The sequence below is a fragment of the Triticum urartu genome, chromosome 6A (assembly GCF_056163025.1).
Source record: "Triticum urartu cultivar PI428250 chromosome 6A, HENAU_Tu73, whole genome shotgun sequence".
NCBI lineage: Eukaryota > Viridiplantae > Streptophyta > Magnoliopsida > Poales > Poaceae > Triticum > Triticum urartu.
Window position 1 is genome coordinate 50003828 of NC_141878.1, and position 26170 is coordinate 50029997.

General features: G+C 43.0%; 2 protein-coding genes and 1 pseudogene across 3 annotated transcripts; 2 read left to right on the forward strand and 1 right to left on the reverse strand.

Moving 5' to 3' along the window:
• Nucleotides 1-1769: 1769 nt before the first annotated feature.
• LOC125513859 (MEIOTIC F-BOX protein MOF-like) lies at nucleotides 1770-4750 on the reverse strand (annotated as a pseudogene). The gene is made up of 5 exons (XR_015609448.1): nucleotides 4641-4750; nucleotides 3626-4535; nucleotides 3279-3440; nucleotides 3041-3194; nucleotides 1770-2161 (listed from the first exon to the last, which is right to left on the reverse strand). The product of XR_015609448.1 is annotated as an MEIOTIC F-BOX protein MOF-like (transcript).
• A 4749-nt stretch (nucleotides 4751-9499) lies between these two features.
• On the forward strand, nucleotides 9500-13666 carry ERS (glutamate tRNA synthetase). Its single transcript, XM_048678793.2, has 12 exons — nucleotides 9500-9914; nucleotides 10147-10268; nucleotides 10624-10806; nucleotides 10963-11081; nucleotides 11161-11209; nucleotides 11337-11438; nucleotides 11646-11748; nucleotides 11844-11907; nucleotides 12025-12139; nucleotides 12408-12508; nucleotides 12674-12830; nucleotides 13213-13666. The coding sequence occupies exons 1-12, from the start codon at nucleotides 9584-9586 to the stop codon at nucleotides 13444-13446; spliced, it is 1680 nt and encodes a 559-aa protein (XP_048534750.1). The 5' UTR covers nucleotides 9500-9583; the 3' UTR covers nucleotides 13447-13666.
• Nucleotides 13667-15175: 1509 nt separating this feature from the next.
• EMB3127 (Amino acid dehydrogenase family protein) lies at nucleotides 15176-17925 on the forward strand. The gene is made up of 5 exons (XM_048679649.2): nucleotides 15176-15528; nucleotides 15808-16133; nucleotides 16550-16786; nucleotides 16864-17031; nucleotides 17502-17925. Exons 1-5 carry the CDS (start codon nucleotides 15309-15311, stop codon nucleotides 17670-17672), a joined length of 1122 nt encoding a protein of 373 aa, XP_048535606.1. The 5' UTR covers nucleotides 15176-15308; the 3' UTR covers nucleotides 17673-17925.
• Nucleotides 17926-26170: the final 8245 nt, after the last annotated feature.

Sequence of the window (26170 nt, forward strand, 5' to 3'; positions counted from 1 at the left end):
TATTCTTTTATCATTTTATCGTTATTAAGTTGCTGTCACTTGTATTTTTATTTTTACATTTTTACTTTCTTATAAGAAAATAGGAAGATCTATTTTTTTGTAAGAATAGACATTTTGACACGCAATTTGCAAAAAAAAAATCGGTACTGTTAAATCTCAGTCCTGAGATACGCGTCTACTGTCTGCGTTACTTGCTTTAAGATTCACGCTAGAGAGTGGGTTTTCTTGTTTTGGCCTGTTAAGGCACGTGACCAGCTCGTTCGTTTTTTTCTTTTGTTTCTTTCAGGTTGGGCTCTTTCCTTTTATTCTGTTAGGGTTTTTTTTTGCTGTCGGGCCTGTTGTTGGTTGGAGCATGTTGGACGGGCCTGAGGTTTTTCTTCTTTTCTTTTTGTTTCTTTTGTTGTTCACCTTTTGTTTCATTTTGTTGTTTACTGCCTTTTATATTAAAATGGGGATGTTTGACCGCAAGGCGTTAGGGGGCTGGGGGTAGAAAGTATGGATTTACAAAAAATCTCCAATGTCTTTAACATATATAGACTTTTTAAATGGACATTTTTTGTGCATAAATTATTTTAAACTCATGATGACCATGTTTATTTCACACATATATGTGTATATATGAAATATATATTTTCCATTTTTTATATGTTTCCTTTATACACTTTTTTAGTTTGTTTGGTTCGTATCGTTTGACATCGTATTTCTCAAAATATAAGTTTTTTAGATTTTAAACTTTTTTCGTCTGTGTTACTTGCGATGTTTTTGTTTCATTTGTCTTATCACCTTTTCTTTTTTTATTGATATTTTTAGACCTTTTCCTTGCTAACAGTAAGATTCTTGCTATCCATTTTGTTTTAAATATTTATTAAATAACAACTTTTATTTTTGACATTTGAAAATATTTGTCATTTGATTGCACAATTTCCCTTGACTATAACTACATATCTTCAACACAGTTGTAACTCAGTGATGTTTTGTCGGGGGAGGGTTGCATATCTGCAACCAACACGCAACTGCAAGTGTAGTCCGACTGCAATTGCATGTCTTGAACGCGACTGCAACTTGGTGTTATTTGTTGAGGGAGGGGCAATTGCATGTCTGCACTAACACCACTATTTATCAACATATTTACATACAAACTATTGGAAATGCTCTAAAAAGCCAACAAAATTATAGTTGTTGTCATGACGATTGAAGACAAGGAGATACCTTGTAATCCCTCTAATTGATTGATGAAGTTGTGATTCGCAAAAAGAAAACTACATCTGAATAACTGCTCCAATCGAGCCTGAACGTGAATGAGCGAAGGGCCGCCAACTGAGGCCTAGAAACGCACGGAAAGGCGCCCAAACATGAGATGGTCCGCGGCTTTCAAGTCTGGCAGAGCAGAGGGGGAACCGGACCCTGACGTGCCGACGCCGAGGATGTGCTTGCGGGGGAGAACGCCGCGGGTCTACCGCTCCCCGGGACGAAAGGGTGCCATCTCCCCTTCGAAGCAGAAAAGCTTGTAGAGTCAGCCACGCACATGTTTGACAAGGAGGAGCAACGACGCACAGAACAGCATACTGTCCAGGCCGCGTCGAGGACAACAATTGCTCCATAGACTTGAGAAGAATAGGCGGCTGAGATCACCTCTCGGAGTAGCCCTTCCACCGCTGCTAACATTCCATAATGTTCAGAACTGCAGCTCATTTTCAGTTTCCCCTGCCCTATGTATGCAAAACATCCGACAAACAGATTGACGGCGGCGAGTCGACGAGTCCAACATATGCAACTTAACACCTCTTGCTTCACTTTTCCAAATATCCAGATCATGACAAAGGAGACGGAATAAACTGATCACGTCATAGCAGAACAAGTTATGAGCGAAACCCAAAGAAAATGACCAGTCTGAGAGCTGGAAAGATTCAGCATGAACCACAAGTCCACAAGTGCATATAGAAACTACAGGATACGATAAACCAAGTCCAGCTAGACGGTATAGAGTTCATAGGTTATAAACTGCAGATTCTACACCGTTCCTCTGAGTAGCGTTGGCATATGACGAAGTCACAAAAGGAGATGGAAATACTGTAGACGTATATGCTTAAGCCTTGCATTTCTGAATAGTCCATAGATGACCAACGACCCAGATCTTCTCGCCCTTACTAGAAGCTGAATCCTGTACAGAAATGGAAACAGTAGTGTAAGAGTCCGCTGCATCCGCAGAAGTAAAAAATGCTTAGTTACTCGCAAAAAAATGTTTAGTTACTTGCCAGCTAAAATAAAGAAAACTGAAATGATGTTCTTTAAGTATAAAGGAGAATGCAACTTAGCTTAACATTAATATGGGGACAAACTTTGTTTATATTTGGTACGGCCATTTCTAGGCGATAATCTAACACGAAAACATCTAAGCTAAACTGCTCCCAGATTAGAATGCAGAAGAAGCCCCAAGAAATTTTGCAGAAATAAGGAATCATGAAAGATACACTACTAGGCATGTTATGAACAGGCTTTTACAATAAGGAAAATGTTATGTAAACTGTAGAGACATCGCAAAACAAAGTGAGGAACCACAAGCAAATCGACCGTTGAATAATTTAGCCCATGGTGTCAATAAAAGTTACTACTCATCAGCACCAACTATTCAAAAACACAATTGAGTCAAAATATTGTATTACTGCACACATTTGAGTTGCTGTCCAGAGCTAAGCAAGATGTGCAAATGTTGTATCACTACTCCTAACCAATCAATTCTAACATTTGTGCCAGTACCCACAAGATCAGAACCAACAACAAGTCCACATGGTGTGGTACGTGTTTCTGCACACAGTTAAATTAAACATCCTTTAACAACAAAATGAATTATGCTGGATTTACTTTTAGCCTCACTAGACATGGTCAAGTTTTTTCATGCCTCGAACAATTTTGTATCCCTACAAACAGTTCCTACATAATTCAGGATTTACTTCACTGCTTGCTCTATTAGTTTCTTTCCCGCACATGAAAGCTAATTTGAGAATACAGGGAGCATGCAAAGTGTCATTAGTTAGCTTACGTATGTCAAATGCACACAGGAACTTCAAAACTTTGAGAATCCTCTCGTCCACCACAGTACACTTGACTTCAACTATGTTAAGGTGCTCTGGTATTGCAGACGATCTTTCCATTGAACTGAAGCTTCCTTTCATTTCCACTTTATGATTTGGTCCCTATGGTAAGTAGAAAATTAAGCAAGATTAATAGTCGATAATAACTTTAGCAGTGCGGCAATTGTCCATTAAAATGATTTATACCTTGGAAAAAAGTTGAAGAGTGAGCTTCTCTAGAACTGGTGAGTTTTTCAGAATGCAAGCTAGTGGATCCAAGCCAGGAGCCTCGCACCAATACTCATTGAGTAATAATGTCTTTAACTTACTAAACGTAGGGCAGTATTTCAAATCTCTTGAGAAAATGAACTGGAAAGAAAATACAATAAGTAAGCAAATCAAGTAACCATGACTGAGAAGCGAGATCATGATTTAAGAACCCAAATCGGTGGTGATGCATATGTAATCCATTTATTGCCTATGTTTGACAACTGTATAGATAGTGCAACATCCGAAAAGGGATGACCTAAAGGTGTTAAAGACAAGTGCCATACCTTTCCAAATTCAGATATCAACTTCAGATGTTTAGCACTAGAGATACCACCTAGAAGCACAAGAACGCTTCCACAATTTTCATTAAAAAGATCACACTTCTCACATGTAATATTACTAGGTCCACAGTAAACACCAGAGTCATAATTCAAACAGAAATCTTCACAGGAATCGCCAAGATAAACATATGCTGTCTCTAACAACGCCATGTTTTCAAGAAAAGGAGTTGTGCCGGTAAGGTCATCTAATTTCAGAGAGACAAGGCCTGGAGTAGAAACATGGAGCTGGCAATCGAAGCAGCACTTAGTAATGCTCAAATGCTTCAGGGAACGAGACAATATCTTCTCAACAGAAATGTCACGAAGGTTCATCTTCAGATCCTCCAGTGCTGGGCAGCCAGCAAAATCAAGAAAGCTCAGTTGTACGCATAGACCTTCCAGATCTAATGTTCTCAGATGCCGAGACACAAGAGGCAGGACGTCGAACCACAGATATGGAGGGGCTTGGATATGAAGGGTGAGCGCATGGACTTTGGACATGACAGCAAAACGGGTCCATAGTTTCACATAGACCTCGTCATCGTCCGAGCATTCATCGAATATCATCTCAACAGTGTCTAGGTCGGTGCGCTCACGCAGGATCAGCACATGGTCCACAAACACCCGGAGGTCTTCGACAGACTCGCACCATCAAGGCCGACGATTCGTAGGCCCGTGGTGGACCGCCAGAGGTGGCGCCAGCGCCGGGCGAGCACGCACGTCTGCACGGCTGCCTGCACTGGGAGGAAGGAGAGCAGATGGTGGAGAATATGGTCAGGGAGGGTTCCTATGATGTCGGAGCCGCTCGCCGGCGGCGCATTGTCGACCTTCTCACCGGGAGGCATTCCGTCGAACAGGTGGCTGGCTTACTGTGCTGCGAGGTGCGAGGCAAAGGAAATCATCAAAAGGCGCAAGGAGTAGAAAGAGTGGGATGGGATGGGATAGGGCCGATGGATGCATTTGGAGGTCGTCGGCTCACCTCACCTCGCCGCCGGCAGTCCGCTCCTGACGAGGAGCCGCCGCCGGTGGTAGCGGAAAAACAGGGGAGGATGGACTACGTTTTCGCCTTTGAAATGAAACTTGTTGACGGTCAAAAGGGTCGTCTCGCATAAAGGAGGGGATCACCCCGCTCGCCACTCGTCAGGGTCAGAGACCGGTCGACCCATGAGTCCATGGCCCATTTACCTTTTTTTAATGAAATCCCAAATTATAGGGAGAAAAACATTAAGTATTGCTACATGCACGATATGTGTATCGCATCATTCATGGGCAAGTCTGAAACAACAGCTAACGGCTGGATTAGCCACCCCGCAAAAAAAATGACTATTAGCCATCGTGCCAGTGCCGTTCAACCATGTATCATATGTGAAGTACTCCCTCCGTCCCATAATGTATTTACAACGTGTTTGGTTTGTAGAGAAGAGGGCAGCTTTCGATTCCAGCCGTTTCTAAAACCATAGCAAGCGTTTGTTTCAGCCGCGATGGTTTTCATAAACGCGCTTTTCAATATTCCGTTTCACAAAATCGAAACTGCTCGAATCGGTCGGGGTTAGAAATCAAGACTTCGACGGACAAACCAAACAATTCGCATACTACGTAAGAAGTATTCGAAGGAAACGCTTCTTAATATGATGCAACAAATACATTACCTGCGCCAAACCAAACGCCTCGTTAGAATATGTGATCTCCTTCTCCACAAGCTGATCCTGCATGTATGATCTCCTTCCCAACTGACTTGGAGCATATCCAACAACACCTGTAATTTATTGATGTCAAGGCAAACTATATCATCTCCTGCAGGAATCTCATACCGGCCCCTACAGTAGGAAGCACCAAAAAGATCATACATGACTCATTTTGTTCTACGGGTGAAAAAAGGGCCACTTACCACCATTTTTGAAACGCTTGAGAAAACTTCACCGTAGGTGGTTACACCATCTCCGTCCTCTCACGCGACGGCGATGACACATGCATCCACCTTTGTCTTCCTCCCATCGCTCCTTGTAGGTTTGCCGCTCCAGTCTGAACTCCTGCGTTGTCATTCCCAAGCTTCATTGTCGTTTCCAGGCCTTGACGCCATTCTTGAGCTCCTCCCTGGTCATCCTTCTTTGTCTGGACCGCCTCTCGACGTGCTCCACTGTCGACGTACTCCTCTTCTTGACCTCCTCCACCACTGTTTAGAGCAGCCTCTCCTAACCTCCTCCACCACCGTGTAGAGCAACCTCCTATGCAACCACATGTTTTCCAGGGCACCCACCTTGATCCATTGACGCTCTCCATGCCAGGTTTCGGTGGTTCTCCATTCTCCCAAGCCTCCACTCCCGACCTCCTCCGTTGTCATTCACTTTGAGCTCATCGGCGAATGCTCCATGGCATGATTCATGTATGGCATTGACAAGAAGTTGAGAATGTTGCGCTCGGCATGATGGAGCAAACTAACATTGGGAAACCAGCAACGTGGGAGGAACGGGAGCGTCGCCGTGGGAGAAGGGCGAGGGGCGGCACTGAAGTTCAGTCATGCCCTTAGTTATTTTTTTATATCGATGACAATGTACTTATAGAGTACTAATATATTTCTAGGATGATCTACAAATGTTATTCCCATGGATACTTCATGTATGGAACATGGACACCCCCCCCCCCCCCCCCGCCCTTGGGAGAAGGGCGAGGGGTGGCACTGAAGTTCAATCATGCCCTTAATTATTTTTTGATATCGATGATAATATACTTATAGAGGACTGATATATTTCTAAGATGATCTACAAATGTTATTCCCATGGATACTTCAGGTATGGAACATGGACACCCCCTCCCCCCAGCTAATGACTCAAGACATGTGTGACAACGGAAACAAGCATAGATTGTTCCTTTCGTTCTTAGAGTTATAAAAATCCCACACTGTTAAAACTAGATCAATAGGGTTTGCGAAAGATTTGCTCAAGTCAAAATCATCACCAGATGCTAATCCTACTAAAAGTCTAATGTCAAAGCATAGACAAATCCTACATAGAATAGGTAAAAGTGACAAGTTATCACATGACCCGACTGTCCGCTAGAATGGAAAACATACTCAAGAACCATAAAACGTAGACGGACGCTAGCTGGACCATCTGGACAGCTCAAAGGGAATTTATGCCCTTAATTGTTTTTGGTTTAAGGGCAACATAATTTGTGGTCAAACCTCATGCTTGAAGTGTGTAAATAATGTCGTCGCATCATAAAGAGAAGCATGGATGGTTGGTTCCCCCACCCCATTTTGAAAAGGGAAAATATGCTTTTGTCGATGAATTTTATGTTTCATTTCAGTCAGTAGGGAAACTGCACTATTAAGATGGCGTACACCTCAGAGATATTGTGGGAATCATCTGAGAGAGAATGCCCTAGTCTGAAGTTCCATTGTTCTACTTAGCCTGGACTTCCGGAGCCGGGCTATTCTAGGGCATGGTTTGGCCACTTTCCGAGGAGTTCAAAGAGTTTGTGATCTTTCGCAAACCTTCTATAAATCACATAGCATTCCCAAAAACATGGCCCAAAAATTTCGTGGCTCGGTACATTTAGTTAGGTCCAGACAACTTCCGGAGCATCCACAAGGTGTGCAACCCTGTTGCAAACCACTTGCAAGCCCAAGACTTGTTCAGAACTTGGCCTGGAACTTCTAGGGTTTCTTGAAACTTTCGGGCCATGCAAAAAACGCGTTGTAATTGTTGGATTTAGGGGGAGGGGGTCTATTAATAGGCTCCTTCTTCCCCACGAAGGAGGCGACGCCTCCATTCTCACTCTCCATTGTTCTAGCTCTAATTTCTTGGAGAACTCCCTCCGCTTCCAGTCAAACTTGTTGATCTTTTGTGGAGTTAAAGAGAAGTGCCCAATCTATGTTTCCACTAAAGGAAAAGATGATTCCCATTGTTTCTTTGGTGGATCTTGGTACTCTTGGAGATTGGAGACTCCTATGTGGTAGAAGTCCCCGTTGAGAAAATTGATTTGTGAGTTTCCTAGTGTTTTGGCGAAGGTTTGGAGACTGCCTTAAGGTCTACCACTAGTTGTTGAGAATCGCCTTGGTGGTGATATCTTAAGGAGAATATGATGAGTCTTTATTGTGTTTGTGTGCCTACTGTAAATATGCCCTACAGACAATAATAAAATTGATATTATTCTATTTTTATATTCATAATTAAGTTTATATTTCTATGCTAAAATTGCATTGGTTTTTGAACGAGAGATTTGGATGAAAACATAATTGCATGTGTAGAATGATAAACACCAAAACGGATCCCTAGTCAGACCGCTGGACTAGCTCGTGTATTGTTGATAATGACGCTGACAATAAGAAGAGGACATTTTTAGGGTAATAATGATGTTCATATAATTTGTTAACGTTTACTTATGTTCTTAGACCACGAGAATATCGTAAACCCAGATATCAGATGGTTACTTTCAGGTTATCAAATGTTACTCCACAACTGGGTGGTTATAAAAACGACTCTTGGGTACACAAAAAAGTAGGCAGTGACGCTAGGTGTCAAGATTGGATACACTACGGGTCCATTCGGTATTAAGGCGTCCAACATTGCCTGGCCAGGATTGTGACTAAGGAGTCACGGGGATACGAAAAAGAGAAAAGAGTGCAAATCGGTAGCGAGGATAAATAGGTATAGTGATCAAGGAGTTGATCACAAGGATATCGTCAAAGTCTTGCATCGGGTTGTATAATGTATCGCGCAAGAGATGATGAGGAGTCGCGACTAACATTGAATGTTCCACTCGTTGTTGTTGGCTCTATCACCGCGTGCGACAACCCTAAAGAGCCTCGTAGCATCGCGAGGAAGCTCACCATCTTGTACCTCATTGGCGTCCTGGATGCGTCCACACCTAGCTCCATGTGGAATGTAGCTCAACCACCACGCTCCCTCTCCGTTGTTGCACGACACGGCATCGTCCCGATCGACAATCGTCTCAAGATCCCCATCAGCTATAAGACTGTGTGGTGGTCGACACGTCTGGTGTGGTGTAGGTAGGGCACACGACGATGGCACGAGGTGGTGGAGAACATGGTCAAGGCAGCCGTCGTGTGCGTGCCCAGGAAGTGGAGGAATGTGCGAGCGCTGCACTTGGCACCCGAATCGATTGCCCTACCTCTCTATCCGCCATCAGGTTGTGCACATGTGTTCGAGCTCCGATACACAGGAGGAAGTGATTCATGAAACCGAACAAACAACAAAATTTTGGTGACGTTGGATTGCAAGCTTCCCTATCCCTGTTCGCGGACACGTTAAAATATTTCATTTGGTGACTAGTGCGTTGGAGATGTCCTAAGTTTTTGTTTTTGGATAAAGGAGATGCCCTAAGTAGGGCCCACACGTCAACCGGACACCAACCATGCCTCGCTTTAGGTCTTCGTTTCTTTTTTTGAGCGGTGCTTCATGTCTTCGTGGGCTATAGCAAATACGGTGGCTAGGGCTTGGGCCCCCAAACCCAGCCTAAACCATAGTAAGTTTTTTTTAGAAGAACTACCACTCCCTTATTCCATAATGTAGTGCGCCCATATTTTTCGAGATTTAACTTTGATTATAAATTAGACCAATAATACATAAATCATTTTATTAAAAAAATATACTTTTAAAAACTTCTTTTGACGAATTCAAAGGTATCTGTCATGCTTCCGCCGCAGTCGCCTATGTTGGTTAAATTTATGGTAAAAAATAAATTTTCAAAAGCGTGGACGCATTACATTGTGGAATGGAGGGAGTAGGTCCCACACGTCAGCAGACACCAACCAGGCCTCGCCTCAGGTGGTGATCAGGGCTTCATGGGCTATAGCAGCACGGTGGCTAGGGCTTGGGCCCCCAAACCCAATCTATCCTCGTCAAATCTTCCTCTCCTCGTCGCAATCCAATCCACCGCCCGGCGAAGAAAGGCGACGAGATGGCGGCGAGCAACTTCATGGGGTCGTCGTCGCGGCTCCGCATCGGGCTCCTCCCGTCCGTGACCCCGCGCCTCGGCCGCCGCGCGCTCGCCGCGCGCGCCTCCGCGGACAGCGGCGGCGGCCCGGTCCGCGTCCGCTTCGCGCCGTCGCCCACCGGCAACCTCCACGTCGGGGGCGCCCGCACCGCGCTCTTCAACTACCTCTTCGCGCGCTCCAGGGGCGGCAAGTTCGTCCTCCGCGTCGAGGACACCGACCTCGAGCGCTCCACCAAGAAGTCCGAGGAGGCCGTCCTCAGCGACCTGTCCTGGCTCGGCCTCGACTGGGACGAAGGTATTTGCCGTCACCCACATGTCAGCCTGTCAGGGTTCTTCTGAGCTGACCGAGAGATATCTGATGACTAGAGTTCAAGAACGAATTCCTACTCTGGATTGTCTTTGCGATGGCTGTTTTTGTATAAGAAATGTGCAATGGTGTAGTTGCTTATTAAGCTGTATTGTGGTAGTTAATCACTAGAGTAGAATCTGTTACCTGCAAATTGCTGTGCTCATCTGTGTGTGTTTAGGCCCGGACATTGGTGGCGATTTCGGCCCTTACCGCCAGTCGGAGCGCAATGCTCTGTACAAAGAGCATGCCCAGAAGCTAATGGAGTCTGGTGCTGTTTATCGATGCTTTTGCTCTAATGAGGTATCTTTCTCCCCCTCTCCTGACCTGCATGTTTGCCTGCTTAGTGAAACATGAGTTTTGTGGTTCCAAGTTCCACATATATGTAACATATTGTTGGCTCTTATCAATATGGGAGTTGAGTAAAGTTCTCCAAATGAATTATTTTGGTTGCTTTGAGTAAAATATACTTGGGATTTTGTGCTTCTCATGAAAAATTAAATGTGACATATCCTACCATGACAGCTACGTATGAGTCATTTAAAACCTGGTGAACAATTTGAGGGCGTTATTTCGAGTAAACTCATGGGGCCTGGCCTGGCTGTAATATTCACTAATCAAATAGTAGCTCATCTAACAAGTGTGATTGATGCTTCAGGAACTCGAGAAAATGAAGGAAACTGCTAATCGGATGAAGATTCCTCCTGTATACATGGGGAAGTGGGCTACTGCTTCAGATGCAGAAGTGCAACAAGAGTTAGAGAAAGGCACACCTTATACTTACCGCTTCCGAGTGCCAAAGGATGGTTCACTGAAAATCAACGACCTTATTCGTGGTGAGGTAATGACATAAAGTGTTTGAGCCTATGTTTTCACATTACTGTAGGTCCACAACGTGAACTGCTCTTATGCTTTCTACGTTAGTGATCCAAAATTTCTGAATTGTGCGAGTAGCACAGTGATATACATATACTGACCATCGGATAGTTTTATAAAGGTCAGTTGGAATCTAAACACACTTGGTGATTTCGTGATCATGAGAAGCAACGGCCAGCCAGTGTATAACTTTTGTGTCACTGTTGATGATGCTACCATGCGCATTTCTCATGTTATCAGGTAACGGAAATTTATTACTCTTGGTCCTTACTTCTGATCGTCTGGCGCAGAATTCATGCATTTTCTTGTTTTTTTTCAGAGCTGAGGAGCACCTACCAAACACATTACGGCAAGCTCTCATTTATAAAGTAATTTCCTGCACCTGCTTTTATTGTGTCGTGATTATAATATAGTCTTGACCTTCGGAATGTGTGATTATAGTTCTGACCTTCAAAATGTCTGTCTCATCAAATGCAATGTTATGACCCTCTGCAGGCTCTTGGATTTGCAATGCCTTTATTTGCTCATGTCTCACTCATTCTGGCTCCTGATAAAAGTAAACTGTCTAAACGTCATGGGGCTACTTCTGTGGGGCAGGTAACTAGCTGATTGTTGGAAATACATGGTGTTTACCTGCATCAAAATATGTGACTGTCAAACTGTATTCTTGATATGCTTCTCTCTAATTGTCTGTATTTGTTCCGACTTAATTACTGATAATTTCACATCTTCTCTGGACATATTTTACTTTTGAATGAAAGGCGTGAAAGTGAAACACTCATTTGTTTTTCTTTCTCTGAACAGTATAAAGAGATGGGCTATCTGCCTCAGGCAATGGTCAATTATTTAGCACTCTTGGGCTGGGGTGATGGTACTGAAAATGAGTTCTTCACCATTGATGATTTAGGTTAGTTTGTGAACTCTTACTTCACTGGGCGGTTTTGAAAAACATAAGGACCTCTTGTTTCATCAATTCTCACTTTGGCGTTCCATCACTTGCAGTTGAGAAGTTCACTATCAATCGCGTCAATAAAAGTGGAGCAGTCTTTGACGCAACAAAATTGAAGTACATCAAAATTCTAACAATTTTCATATTGCCAGGACCTTTCTCACTCACTTGAACATGGGAAGTTGCATACATGCTTTTCTGATCTATTTTCACAATAATCTGGTTTGTTTATAGATGGATGAATGGACAGCATCTACGGTCACTTCCTTCTGATTTACTCATCAAGGACTTCGAAGATCGATGGAGGAGCACAGGCATTCTTCTGGAGTCTGAAAGTGATTTTGCTAAAGTAAGACTGGAATTCAATTTTCTGTACACACTAGGGGTTCTTTACTTTGGAACTAGTACATGCTAAAGGGATACGTGGACTTATTTGACACAGTATTTGGTGCTAAGAGTTTCTGTTTCTTTCTCACAACCACCAAAAGAAAGCGATGTACAAAACGCTTCTTAATCATCAACAAATCATTTTTCTTTCAAATGTTGCAACATCAGGAGGTTTAGGACTAGTTGCTATCCTGGGAAGCTTTAATAATAATATGCACTATTTTGCGCAGGAAGCTGCTGAGCTTTTGAAGGAGGGCATTGATTTGATAACCGATGCGGATGCTGCCCTTTGCAAATTATTGTCGTATCCCCTTCATGACACTTTAAGCAGGTCTGCAAAACACTTTAATGTCTCATTAATTATTTATTTACCCTTTTCCTGAACTACCTCCGAAATTGTTGCCAAATGTGTAATCTTGTAAATTGCTTTGACTGAGTGTGGTAGGCTTGTTCCTATCAATTACTGTTTTTATATTTGTGTGTTTTTAATCTCCAGTGATGAAGCTAAATCTGTGGTGGAAGACAAACTTTCTGAGGTTGCATCTGGTCTCATTTCTGCTTATGATAGTGGTGAACTTGGTCAAGCACTAGCTGAAGGGCATGATGGTTGGAAGAAGTGGGTGAAATCTTTTGGCAAGACTCACAAAAGGAAGGTCAGTATTGATGAGGGCGATTGTGTTTTGATTTTGTTGCCAACGGAATCAAGGGTTGTTCCTGGGCTGTTTCAACTGTTTGGCCAAACCGTTAGAGCATCTAATTAATTTTAATTTTGAACTGCCTCAAGACATACATGCAAGATTTATTACCGTGTTTTCCAGCTATAACTTCTGGAAGTAATCTATCTCTCACTGAACCATGATAACTAGAGATGTTGAAAACACAGCTAACAAATAATTAGTTCAATACAAACCTTGACAATCCTGGCTGATATCAAGTTCCTCATTCAGCTCCGTGAATACTAATGCTTTTCCTGGCCATATACAACTGAAAGAAACAACTAATACGCATTGTATTGCTGTATTAACCTGTGAGCAGGGAAAGTCGCTATTTATGCCACTCCGGGTGCTGTTGACCGGGAAGCTTCACGGACCTGCCATGGACAGTACCGTAATCCTCGTGCACAAAGCAAGCACCTCTGGTGCGGTGGCCCCTCAGTCTGGTTTCGTGAGTCTCGACGAAAGGTTCAAGATCCTGAAAGAGGTGGACTGGGAGTCACTGCAGAAGCAGCAAGAGTCCCCGGTTGAATCTGCGGTTCCCGCAGCTTCGTAAATTTTGTAGGGAATCCAAAACAAATATAATGTGAGTGAGCGATGGTTTTTTACTCTTTTCTTTATTTACGCGTGTAATGAATTTTGAGGATATGTGCTCCATCTTGCTGTACTTTTTGTAGGTTGTGTTGCCTATTTCTTCCGTTGCTGGGAACACATAGGACACGTCTAGTAAGATGTACGAATAGTTTGGCGCTTAATAAAGTGTTTTTTCTGTATCATAGTACACTTTGATGCTTCAACTGCCAATATTTGATGATGTACTACAGAGATGTTTTCTACGCCATGTGTTTTTATTCCTAAAACCAATGGGAAAATCCATCTCTGCACCTAGCTCATCTGCACCCCCGTTGACGAAGAAAATCAAAACAAATACTAAAATAATTCAAAAAATCAAAAAAAAATTGTGCGATAGAAAATTTGATGCGTGAGGTTCGCTCAAATTTTCAAATCATTTGGACATGTGACAAGCTCTCAGCAAAAAAGATAAATTAGGGGTATGTAAAAATGTTTATTGTTCATGTACTGTTTTGGCCTGATTTATCATTTTTGCTGAGAGCTGCTCAGATGTCCAAGTGACTTGAAATTTGGAGCGGGCCTCACGCATCAAATTGTCTACCACACAAATTTTGTTTTGGATTTTTTTGATATTTTTGAAATTTTTATGATTTGTTTTCTAAAAGGGTGTAGATGAGCCTGAGCACCAAAACACCCTACTCAAACCAATGATTCTATTTTATTGTCTACCAAAAGAAAAATAATTCTTTCATCTTTGAAAAATAAAATAAAAAGCCTCTTGAGTTCTCGATATACCTAAAAACTGTTCATCTTCCGAACTGAAATACTCCCTCCGTTACAAATTTATTAGTTCATTTGAACTAAGGCCACACACTTATTTTAAAATGAAGGGAGTACCATAATAACATTTAGACATGAATGTAATCTTCAAGATGCAACTTTTATTTTTGCTTCATGTATGAATACGTTACTGTAAGCATTTGAAAATAAAATTATATTTTTTTATAACTAATTTATTGATACTACTTTCGCTTGGCCAATCAAGATCCTATTATTGTAGCTTTAGCCATAACAAGAGAATTACTGTTATTGCACGAAAAACGCCGTTTGTTTTAGGCAGCATTTTTCCTTTTTGCGATGAACTGTTTTTGGCAACGTGGGGAGCATGGTTGGGAGGATTCATATAAACCAGAGCTAGATTCAATCGCGAACCGAGCGCGTCTCGGCCGGTTAGGTTTCTTGTTGGTGGAACCTGCCCACCAGGTTCAAGTCCTAGACCGATAGGAGCAGGGTGTGCATTTATACGAGTGTTTGCGTATGTATTCTTTTAGAAAAAAAACTAAATTCATATGAAAAAACCCCGATAGGACTCACATTTGGAAGGAACCCTAAAAGGTCATTTAGATTCTACAAAGGAACAAGATTCCGGGAATTAATGCTTTTTGCATTCTTTCAAAAAGTAGACAAGTACTATCACACGCTGCCCTACTCTTTCGTGCGGTTTGTGAATTTCCATCAGTCCAAATTTTATTTCATACCCAAGAATAATATATAAATTTTAGCATTTTAAACATACACTTTTAGTTCTTATTAAAATACATTCGCCAAAAAATAATCTACAATTAATTACCATTCGCAAAAATAACTACAATTAATTACCCCAAAAGTTTCACTTGCAAAACCTGGGCCAAGTTGGGGTTTAGGTCGCTGCTCCAAAGACCCGTGCCCACGACTTTCTCGCCCGACCGCTCCTTTTGCGCCGCCACCGCCGCATCCGCGAAAACCTCGCCCCCACTCCCGCCGCCGCCTCCGCCGCAGCTCCGGGGTCCTAGAGTCCCAGCGGCGATGGCGTCCTCCATACTCTCCGACTGCTCCTCCTGCGCGACCTCCCGCCTCCTCCCCCTCCGCCGCGCCCTCCACCCGCCGACGCCCCGCTTCCGCCCCTCCCCCGGCCCGGCCCCGTTGCCGAGGAGGCCTCTCCTCGCCGCCGCCACCCCGCTCCCGCTCCTCCCCCGCGCGCGCCGCATGGCCGCGCTCGCCGCCGCCGCCTCTTCCGCCGACCCAGGTGTGCGCACCCATTTCGTCTTCTCCTCGCCTCACTAGTATAGTAGTTTTAAGTATTCTATTGTGTACTGCTGTCCCCTGCAGTGAGCTCCCTGAGCAAAAGCACAACCTTAGATAGTCCCCTTTTTTTTTGTCGAGTTAATCCTAGTGTTATAGTGTAGCAACGGATGAATTACCTGGAGAGGCTTGTTAGTTGTTACATCCGCATAGCTGTAATCCTGTGCTGCATCATGTTGTTCCGGTGTTATAATTGTGTCGATGAATGGGTTTGCTTGTGCAGCAACAGTTTTGGCCGATGCGTCTGCAAAGATCATCGACGGGAAGTTGGTGGCGAAGCAAATAAGAGAGGAGGTCGGCGTTGAGATCGCCCGGATGAAGGACGCGATCGGGGTGGTGCCTGGGCTGGCGGTCATCCTAGTCGGCTCGAGGAAGGATTCCCAGACCTACGTGCGGAACAAGAAGAAGGCCTGTGATGCGGTCGGTATCAAGTCGTATGAGGTCAATCTGCCAGAGGACGCTTCCGAGTACGAGGTCATCAAGCACATAGCAACCTTCAACGATGATCCGTCGGTGCATGGCATCTTGGTTCAGCTGCCCTTACCTCGCGTGAGTTCTCAATAGAGACTGTCATATAATTGTTGAACCCATTGCCTGAAGGGACTGTCATATTTGATCTTATTTAGTTTTTTGTTGTCTAGTGATTACTGACCTAGATATTATGTAGCGTGCCACTGAAATATGTATCAGGCATTGATAATGGCAGATTCCCTCAACCCTACACCAAACATTCCCATTTATTGATTCAAGTAACTGCATAGATGCTGTATAATTGTTACAGAAGCCATCTGGTTACATTCCTTAGAACTCATGGATAATACAGATGAACACATTTTATTTTATTTTGGCTAATGGTCATATGCCAATTGTGGTTTTGTGTTTCTTGTCAGCGTTCTATTAAAAATGACTATCTATACTGATTCTTGAGCTTCTTTTTTCACCTATGTGTTCTAATTAATTTGCAGCATATGAACGACGAGAACATATTGAATGCTGTTAGTATTGAGAAGGACGTTGATGGCTTTCATCCAGTGAACATTGGACGGCTTGCGATGCAAGGTCGGGATCCATTTTTTGTTCCATGCACCCCTAAAGGATGCATGGAGCTGCTACACAGATCTGGAGTTGAAATAAAAGGGAAGAGAGCTGTTGTAATTGGAAGGAGCAATATTGTGGGGACACCTGCTGCTTTACTCTTACAAGTATGAACTAGTTTTTCATTTAACATAGTTTGATCAACTTTATTTCAGTATTTAATATGTTTGCAAATGATTATTAGAAAGCAAATGCAACTGTGAGTATTGTACATTCAAAAACCAAGAACCCCGAGGAAATAACAAGACAAGCAGACATTATAATCGCGGCTGTTGGAGTTGCTAACCTGGTCAGAGGGAGTTGGATAAAGCCTGGAGCTGCTATTATTGATGTTGGCATCAATCCGGTTGATGTAAGGCACCTACTCTCTTTTAGCTAGAACCTTTCCATCTTTTCCCGTTCTTTTCTTTTTAGTGCTAAGGTGATCTGTTTACTTTTAACATACGCCTGTTTCTCAATGGAAAAGCTTGGTAATGTTTGTATAATGTTTTGGTTCAGAATGCAAAATTTTGACAATCCCAGAATATGGGGAGTTCTGCATGGTTTTTTTTTGGGGAGTATGTGTTTGTCTTTGGGTTCCTCCCCGGGATCAAACTCTATGAAGCCCCATGCTTGGAACATTGTGGTGAATTTGTAGACTTATTATTTTAAGTTTGGGCAGCACAGTGATCAGTTAATTTAGAACTCTACTAGTACCTGGAAGGTTCTACTTGGCTGATGTCTTCCAGTGTATATTTTCTCTTTTGCTGCCGGCGTGCCCCTTGCAGCATGTGTATTACTTTTCCTGCGTGGTATACTCACTGCTGATTTGGAATGCATCAGGATCCAGCAAGTCCTCGAGGTTACCGGCTAGTTGGAGATGTCTGCTTTGAGGAGGCCTCCAAGGTTGCTGGAGCCATCACACCAGTTCCCGGCGGTGTCGGGCCAATGACAATTGCGATGCTTCTGTCAAACACACTGGATTCAGCAAAAAGAATCCACAAATTCAAGTAACCGGACAACCCTGTAGTCAGAACTTCGGAGAGTGCTTAACGTTTGGTTTAGTCTACCAGGCAAGGTATTGCCAACTGTTCTATGCGCCTTTTGTTGGACCAGAAAAAGGTCAACAAGAGCCGTGAAATAAATTTTGACAGGGGTGAGAAATTTATCCCGGCTTCAAACTGTACCGTATTCGCTAATGTTCCATGAAATCCCAGTTCAATCTGTGGCACAACTTAGGTCAATTGAGATCTCAGTTAAGCTTGGATGAACCGTATGTTATGCTTGTTTCCACAAACTGATTGGGCATACATGAGTGGTGGTGGCCTCCCCTGCTGATGTGGCAGGACAGGAGAGGGAAGGAAACAAGCGCTCCAATGTCCAATCTAATCTATCCAGTTGGATCCTGGATTTTATTAGCTGTCCCAACTAGTTTTATGTATGGTACACACACTGCACTCACAGGGATATATATGATGGTTGTTCCTAACTGCTCCCACTCACAGCTGGATGGGAAGTTAGCTGATGAACCATTTCTGTTCAGGCAAGTAATCAGTGCAGTTTCTAGACCACATACATATATGTATCATATTGCTTTGCTTCTAAGTGCAGGGAGGGGATGCTTGGTATCCTATATAATCAGAGGGCCGCGTCGACGTGCTGGAATTTCCCCTCATTTCTGCAGGAATTGGAGTGTTTTCTTAATGAAATGTTGCTGCAAATGATAATAATCTATAACCATGACCTGGAACTGAATCAGAGATGTGCAAAAGGTTTCTGAAATAATAACATGTACTCCCTCTGTCCCATAATATAAGAGTGTTTTTGACACTTGTATAGTGTAAAAAACGCTCTTATATTACGGGACGGAGGGAGTATATACATGCACAACTGAAAGGATATGGTCCAATTATATGAGATGCCTGTGCACTTCTGAATCTTGGTGTCTTGCCTTTCAACCAACATATCCCACTTTTCCCTTTCTGGCAAGAGTGGCTAGTGCCTACATGTCACCCTAGAAAGGAAGTGACACTGAATACAGTTGGTATGGTGGTGTGGGCAGATGGCGGCCATAAATAAATAGATACAGTAGTGTAATAATAATACAAACTTGAGAAAATTATTAGAAAATTTCTTATCAGGAAAAAGCAAGGACAGGAGCGGTTGTGCAACCACCACGGTAGTGCACCATTCCTTCAGAATTAAGATACTACCCCATTTGGAACGCCCAAGAACCTGCTGGATTATCCGAAACATATTTGTATCCTATGAAATTCCTGCAAAAACTCGTTAAATTTACGCGGTGGAAACAAGTTGTCAAAATTATCATACGGACATATCTTAATCTCATCGTCCTGGTGGAAGCTACATGTAAGATGTACTACTTTTGTAAGGTTATGATTGTATCTTATACGAGATTAGCTGTTGACAACTTTTGCTGCTCCCTTTGGTCTAGGTCGTTAAACAACTCACGCCGTCGGGCGCAGCGAAATGCCGTTGAACAATCAAGGGACACATGACGCAACAATGTGGTAGCAAGAGAAAACGATGGCATGGAGATGCAGAGGTCCTGCAATTATTTTAATAATTGCCATTAATGTGAGATCCTTATTGTGTTTATACATTGGAGAAGAGAAGAATCTTCACTGAATCGAGTAGCATTGCACCGTCCCTACATTCATGGTGATATCTCTTTCAAGGATATGGTGGTTTCTTTCGGTTAGACTTGGATTACAAGCTTAAAACACCTTTTTCGGATCCTCCCGCTCCTTGCAGACATGCACTCCATCTGTTCTAAAATAAGTGTCGTGGTTTTAGTTTGAACTATTCCAAACCCTTCGAACTTTTTAGAAAAGTTGAACCATTTCGTATGAAATTTACGCATTACAGACACAGTGATAAAAACATTGCACCTAGCAAAAATAGCTAATTACCTACTCTCTTTGTTATATAATGCTAAAATAAATAACAAAAAATAATAATCAGAATCACCTTTTGCAACGGAAACATGTAACTAAATTATTTTTTGGGACGTGCATAATGATACAATGCTCTTTGAAAGATAGACGTGGATATAATATTGGAGGACAACAAATTTTCTTAGAAGTGAAATTGTTGTAATTTGCAAAGCTCTCTTTGTCCCACGTTGCTGAACAACCCATAGCTGCAAGCATAGACCGAAATCTGTGTAACAACCATGAAAGGGGAATAAAAAAGAAGAAGCATGCATTTACACAAAGGATGAAAATAATGTTCCTCTTATTTACTAATTCACATTATATCTTTTCGATGAAGTGTGAGACCTTTATCAAAATCAAGTAGGACTTACCTACCACATAGCACAACATGGCGATACAACTAGCACTACCAATGATACAGTGGTTTCTTAAGGTTCACCTTGAATGACAAGCTCGTCCTTCTAGGCCGAGTCCCTAACAAAAAGTTTGCAGATTCGATTTTTTTCATAGGATAGTAAAATCATATGAAATAGTTCAATTTCTACACACAAAAAGGGTTCGGGTCCAGAAAGGATAAACTGACTCCTTACGATTCGCCTTGGATTACAAACTTAAATTACCTTGAAGGGTCTTTCTAAACCGAGTCCCTCATAAGGTAGAACTTTACCCAAATCGAATCGGACTCTACACACAACCAAAAAGTCATACCTAGCCCCCAAAGACAATCGAAATGCTAGCATGCAATTAATTACTCTCTTTGTTCCAAATTATATAAATAAATAATCACAAAATTAATTAAAATGGGCTTATCAATGGAAACGAGCCTTTGAGTTTTTGTGGGTCACACATCTTGATAGAATCCCATTCGAAGATACATCTAGATATAAATTTGGATGATGTTGTCGATTCTTAGAAGCGACACTGTTCCAATTTGCAATATTCTCTTTGACCCACCTTGCTGAAGAACCCATAGTGTCAAGGTAGCCTAAACGTTTTTTAACAACAGTTAGGTGTGAACAATTGGAAGGAAGTAGACATATAAAATATGTTATATTCTTTCGACAACGTGAAATCATCATTGAACCAAGGATGTCTTAAGTTACGACCAATGTAGCAGAACCGCTGCATTTATGACAGTAGCTAGGTGTACCTAGGATACATTGAATTTTTGCCGTTCGCCTCAAAACAAGCATTATGTGTTTTAAACGAAATGGGAGATCTTTATCGAATCAAGAAGGCCTTGCTTGCACATGCCCTACATTTATGACGATGCAACTACCCCTAGCAAGGGTACAATGTGTTCCACCTTGGAGTCGGGCTAGAAATCTATACTCAATTTTGGTAGCAACTTGCATAAGTAGGGTTTGTGTTTTTAGGGCTTAGGTTGGGGAGGATGGGGGCCCGGGGGGGGGATACATCTTGTTATAATCCTCTTTGAAGATCATATTTTATATGTTGGAGAATAACATTGTATCTTATAAGTGAGACAATGATGGTTTGTAGGTGAACAAGGTTTAGTTGTAGCCTTTCCGAAGTAAAAGTATCGATCACACGGGGTTTAATTGCAGATTAACGGAATTGTGCCTGCAAGTTAGTTGTAGATGAAAAGGAAAATGGAGGCGGAAATTTCTTAATGTTTTGAGTGAAGTTTGATCAAAAGTAACTACGCAAAAAGAAGTAAAAGAACAACACAGAGTAAATAAAAGCAATGAAACCGACAATATGATTAAGGCGTTCTCAAGGAGTCCAGATTCCCCGCTAGTATATGTGTTTAACGTAACATATGGATTGCATAGTTCTAGGTTGGATAATTAAGCCACTCTTCATGTTTGTAATTGGGCGAAACCGGGTACAACATACAAGCTACTTGTGTAGTCTTCGTGCCACGCACGCCACCACCGTAGTTTCTCCATTCCGCTTCTCACTACGGTGATTAAGGGTTTTCCCATGGACACGCGGCACTAAGGGTTCTTCGTTTAGCTTGTCGTAACACACATGGAATCCTCTGTGGTTCGGTATTACAATGGGATGGAGATGGGGCGGCCGTGAAGATGATGAGGAAGATGGTTGATACATCTCCGTCGTATCTACTTTTCCAAACACTTTTACTCTTGCTTTGGACTCTAATTTGCATGATTTGAATGAAACTAACCCAGACTAACGTTGTTTTCAGAAGAACTACCATGGTGTTGTTTTTGTGCAGAAATAAAAGTTCTCAGAATTGGACGAAACTTTTTGAAGATTTTTTATGAAGCAAATAAAAAATACTGGAGCAAAGATCCATAGGAGGGGACCCACCAGTGGCCCACAAGCCACATGGGCGCGGCCACCCCTTTGGCGCGCCCATGTAGCTTGCGGGTGCCACGTGGCTCCGCTGACCCTAATTCCAACGCTATACATTCAGATTTCCCGAGAAAAAAAATAAGAGAAGAAGTTTCGTCGCATTTTACGATATGGAGCCTCTGCCACCTCCTGTTCTTCATCGTGAGGGCAGATCTGAGTCCGTTTGGGGCTCTGGAGAGGGGGATTCGCCGCCATCATCATCACCAACCCTTCTTCATCGCCAATTCCATGATGCACACCACCGGGAGTGAGTAATTTCTCCATAGGCTCGCTGGACGGTGATGGGATTGGATGAGATTTATCATGTAGTTGAGTCAATTTGTAGGGATTGATCCCTAGTATCTACTATGTTCTGAGATTGATGTTGCAATGACTTTGCTATGCTTAATGCTTGTCACTAGGGCCCGCGTGCCATGATTTCAGATCTGAACCCTTTATGTTTTCATGAATATATTTGAGTTCTTGATCCTATCTTGCAAGTTATACGCACCTATTACGTGTTATGATCCGCATACCCCAAAGGGACAGAAATTGGGATTCTTTCCGGTGATTACCGTAGTTTGAGGAGTTCATGTATTTACTATGTGCTAATGGTTTGTTTTGGTTCTCTATTAAAAGGAGGCCTTAATATCCCTTAGTTTCCTTATGGACCCCGCTTCCACGGGAGGGTAGGACAAAAGATGTCATGCAAGTTTTTATTATAAGCGCGTATGACTATATACAACATACATGCCTACATTACATTGATGAATTGGAGCTAGTTCTGTGTCGCTCTAGGTTGTGACTGTTACACGATGAATGTCATCCAACATAATTATCTATCACTAATTCAATGCCTACGATTCTCGCATATTGGTCTTTGCTAAGTTACTACTGTTGCTGTTACTGTTATCGTTACTATTGCTACTTTGCCACTGCTATCAAACTATCATACTACTGTGCTACTAATCACTCTGCTGTAGATATTTAGTTCTCCATGTGTAGTTGAATTGACAACTCAATTGCTAATACTTGCAGATATTCTTTGGCTCCCCTTGTGTCGAATCAATAAATTTTGATTGAATACTCTATCCTCCAAAACTGTTGCGATCCCCTATACTTGTGGGTTATCAATGGTCGATGTCGGCATCTCCTTGTACAAGGTGTTGACGATTTCCTCCTTGTCGATTTTCCCTCCAGATCCCGTCCATAGGCCAGGGTTCTTTGTTCTAGAGAGGTTTTTGGTGATTATGTGCATCTGATCCTCGATCCAATCGCACATGTTAGAAATACTGAACCAAGGGATTGCGGCAGCGGCTAGTATGGTCGACGTAACAAGCACATGTGGTTGTATTGAACGCCCATCCTTCACTCTGGATCCCTTGTGATGACTAATTTATTTTGCATTTTATGGTCGCCTTATTCATGACATTTAACATGATTTTTACACCATAATCTTGGTATGTCCTCCTTATACCTCAAATTACATCCACAGGTGAAATCTTGACGAAAATAGACAAAAAAGCTGCGTAGACGCGGTAAAATCCGACAAATCCTACAACTAAGGTGTAGGACAGAATGTAGAAATGATGCCAAATTTTGACTCACCAAACAATTGCTACAAATTTGCGACGTCCTCCTCGATGCACAATGTCGAAGAACCATAACATCAAGCGGAGCCCGAAGGCCATTTAACGATCATCAAGTGAGGACAATCCAAAAGAAGCAGTGGATAGATAAACACGTGTGAAACAGAGGCTTGCGGCGGCGGAACTTCTCATCTAGGGTTCTTTCTGGAGGTTTGGGTATTTATAGGAATTTTTGGCGTCAGTCTCATGTCAAGGGGTGCATGAGGGGCCCACAAGCTCGGGAGGCATGCCCTAGGGGGGTGGGGGCGCCCCCCCAGGCTTGTGACCTCCTTAGTCACCTCCTGGTCCAGCTCCGGTGCTTTGGGGGTCTCTTTTGGTCCATAAAAAATCACCATAAATTTTTAGCCCATTCCGAGAACTTCTATTTATGCATAAAAACGACACCACGATAGTTCTGCTGAAGACAACGTCAGTCCGGGTTAGTTATAATCAAGTTATACTAAAACCATATAAAATTGTTGTAAACATGGCATGAATACTTCATAAATTATAGATACATTGTAGACGTATCGTGCCACCATTACTTTTTTCAAATAGTGGTGGCATTGGCATATTTAGTACACCAGGTTTATGTCATTAGTGGTGGTGTTGGAAATTGCTGCCATGCTATTTGTGTATCTATGCTTTTTTGGGCTGAACTTAGTTATGGCGTGGCCTGTTAGGCCCACACTAGCACTGGGCCATCTCCTTTTACCTCCCTGTTGGTGTCAAAACCGGCGGATCTCGGGTAGGGGGTCCCGAACTGTGCGTCTAGGCCAGATGGTAACATGAGGTAAGGAACACGATGTTTTACCCAGGTTCGGACCCTCTTGATGGAGGTAAAACCCTACGTCCTGCTTTATTAATATTGATGATATGGGTAGTACGAGAGTAGATCTACCACGAGATCAAGGAGGCTAAACCCTAGAAGCTAGCCTATGGTATGATTGTTGATGTGTATGTTGTATGTTCTATCGACTAGCCTGGCCTCGGTTTATATAATGCACCGGAGGCCTAGGATAACAAGAGTCCTAGCCGAATACGCCGGTGGGGAGAAGTCCTTGTCTTGATCGCCAAGTCTTGTGGAATCTTCCTTGTATGCGGCAGCCGTCCGAACTGGCCCATGAGTATACGGCCACGGGGGTCCTCGGCCCAATCTAATAGATCGGGAGACGACGTAGTGAGTACCCCCTAGTCCAGGACACCGTCAGTAGCCCCCTGAACCGGTCTTCAAGTTAGGGACGCTCCTCGATTCTTCCGAACTATTCTTCATCTTCGGTTGCCGGTCTTGAAAACTGGTTCAACAAATCTTCTTTATCTTCGATCTTGAGGATCGCCGAAATGCATTCGACGAGTTTACATGTCGGGTATCCGAGGAGCCCCTTTAAGTTTCCGGCCTTTATCAATGCCTTGTTTATTTTTATGCCACACCTCGGGTTTGAAGCTGTTCCCGGGAGGCAGGGTCCTCTTGCGTCCGAGCTCCAACGCCGGACTGCATTCGAGGTATCTTTTGCAGCCGAGCACCAACGCCGGACCGCTTCCCAGCTCTAGCGCCGGAATGTATCCGAGCTCCAACGCCGGACTGTGTCCAGGCTCCAATGCCGGACTATATCTGAGGTGTCATATCACCTTGGTTCAAAAAAGTTGAAGGAGTTTAGCTGAGCTTAATGCCGGAAATGCCCTCTATGGAGCCAGCCACTAGCGCCCGAGCTTTATGCCGGACTGCTTCCGAGGTGGTGCACCACCCCGACTATGGGCCGATTTTTTGTCAATATTTTTTATTGGTGCAATTTATTCTCTGCCGAGATATATAGCCAGTAGCCCTCAAGGTGTGTATCGGTCTAAAACCCAAGATGCACATGAAGGATGACATAAGACCGCTGATCCCAGTAGCCGCTGAGACTCAGGTTGATTTGCAAAATCGGCCTGAGGATCAAGTCCTAGCTCGGCAGAATACTTCGGGACACAAAAGCGGCGTGCTCAGTCCTCAAGACTCAGGTTGGGTGCGGCCGACCAACCTGAGGATCAAAATCTCCTCGGAAACTATATTGCACATAAAATTTTCTGCATTGGACAAGCAATGCAGTAGCCCCCGAGACACTGGTCGGGTGGCAACACCAGATCAGGGGATCGATGTGCCCCTTTAATATTTGTAAATAATAAGCCCGAAGCCCAGTAGCCCCCGAGCCTTAATGCGGGCACAGGTGGCCGAATTAAGGATCAATATCCATAGTAAAATCACAAATTATGTGTAATGACTCTATGTATCCAAGTACTTTACGTCATTAATGCTCGGATCCGCATTGTACAAAACTTTGTTGACCGACCATCGGCTTCCACCTCCTTGGCCAGTAGCCGAGGAGTGTTTGTCCTACTTTATAAAGCCTTTATGAGGGCAAAGATTTACGACAAACAAGGCAATCTGGCCACACGGTTTTATAAACAAAGGTACGCAGAGAGATATGTTATATTACTGTTTAACAGAAAAAATGTATTCCAAAGAAAATAGTCCCGCTATCGGTTCCTTTCTTTGGGTTGTCATGCTAAGCATGATCATGAAACCTCAGCTCGAATGTAAGAGCAAAATATCGAGGATTTAGTTTGG

Excerpts from the sequence above, each read along its gene's own strand:
- EMB3127 (XM_048679649.2), top strand. The coding sequence starts at position 15,309 with ATGGCGTCCTCCATACTCTCCGACTGCTCCTCCTGCGCGACCTCCCGC. Across the intron at positions 15,529-15,807 it reads CGCCTCTTCCGCCGACCCAG|CAACAGTTTTGGCCGATGCG; the intron begins GTGTGCGCACCC and ends TTGCTTGTGCAG. Across the intron at positions 16,787-16,863 it reads CTGCTGCTTTACTCTTACAA|AAAGCAAATGCAACTGTGAG; the intron begins GTATGAACTAGT and ends AATGATTATTAG.
- ERS (XM_048678793.2), top strand. The coding sequence starts at position 9,584 with ATGGCGGCGAGCAACTTCATGGGGTCGTCGTCGCGGCTCCGCATCGGG. Across the intron at positions 12,509-12,673 it reads CTTCATGACACTTTAAGCAG|TGATGAAGCTAAATCTGTGG; the intron begins GTCTGCAAAACA and ends TTTAATCTCCAG. Across the intron at positions 12,831-13,212 it reads GCAAGACTCACAAAAGGAAG|GGAAAGTCGCTATTTATGCC; the intron begins GTCAGTATTGAT and ends ACCTGTGAGCAG.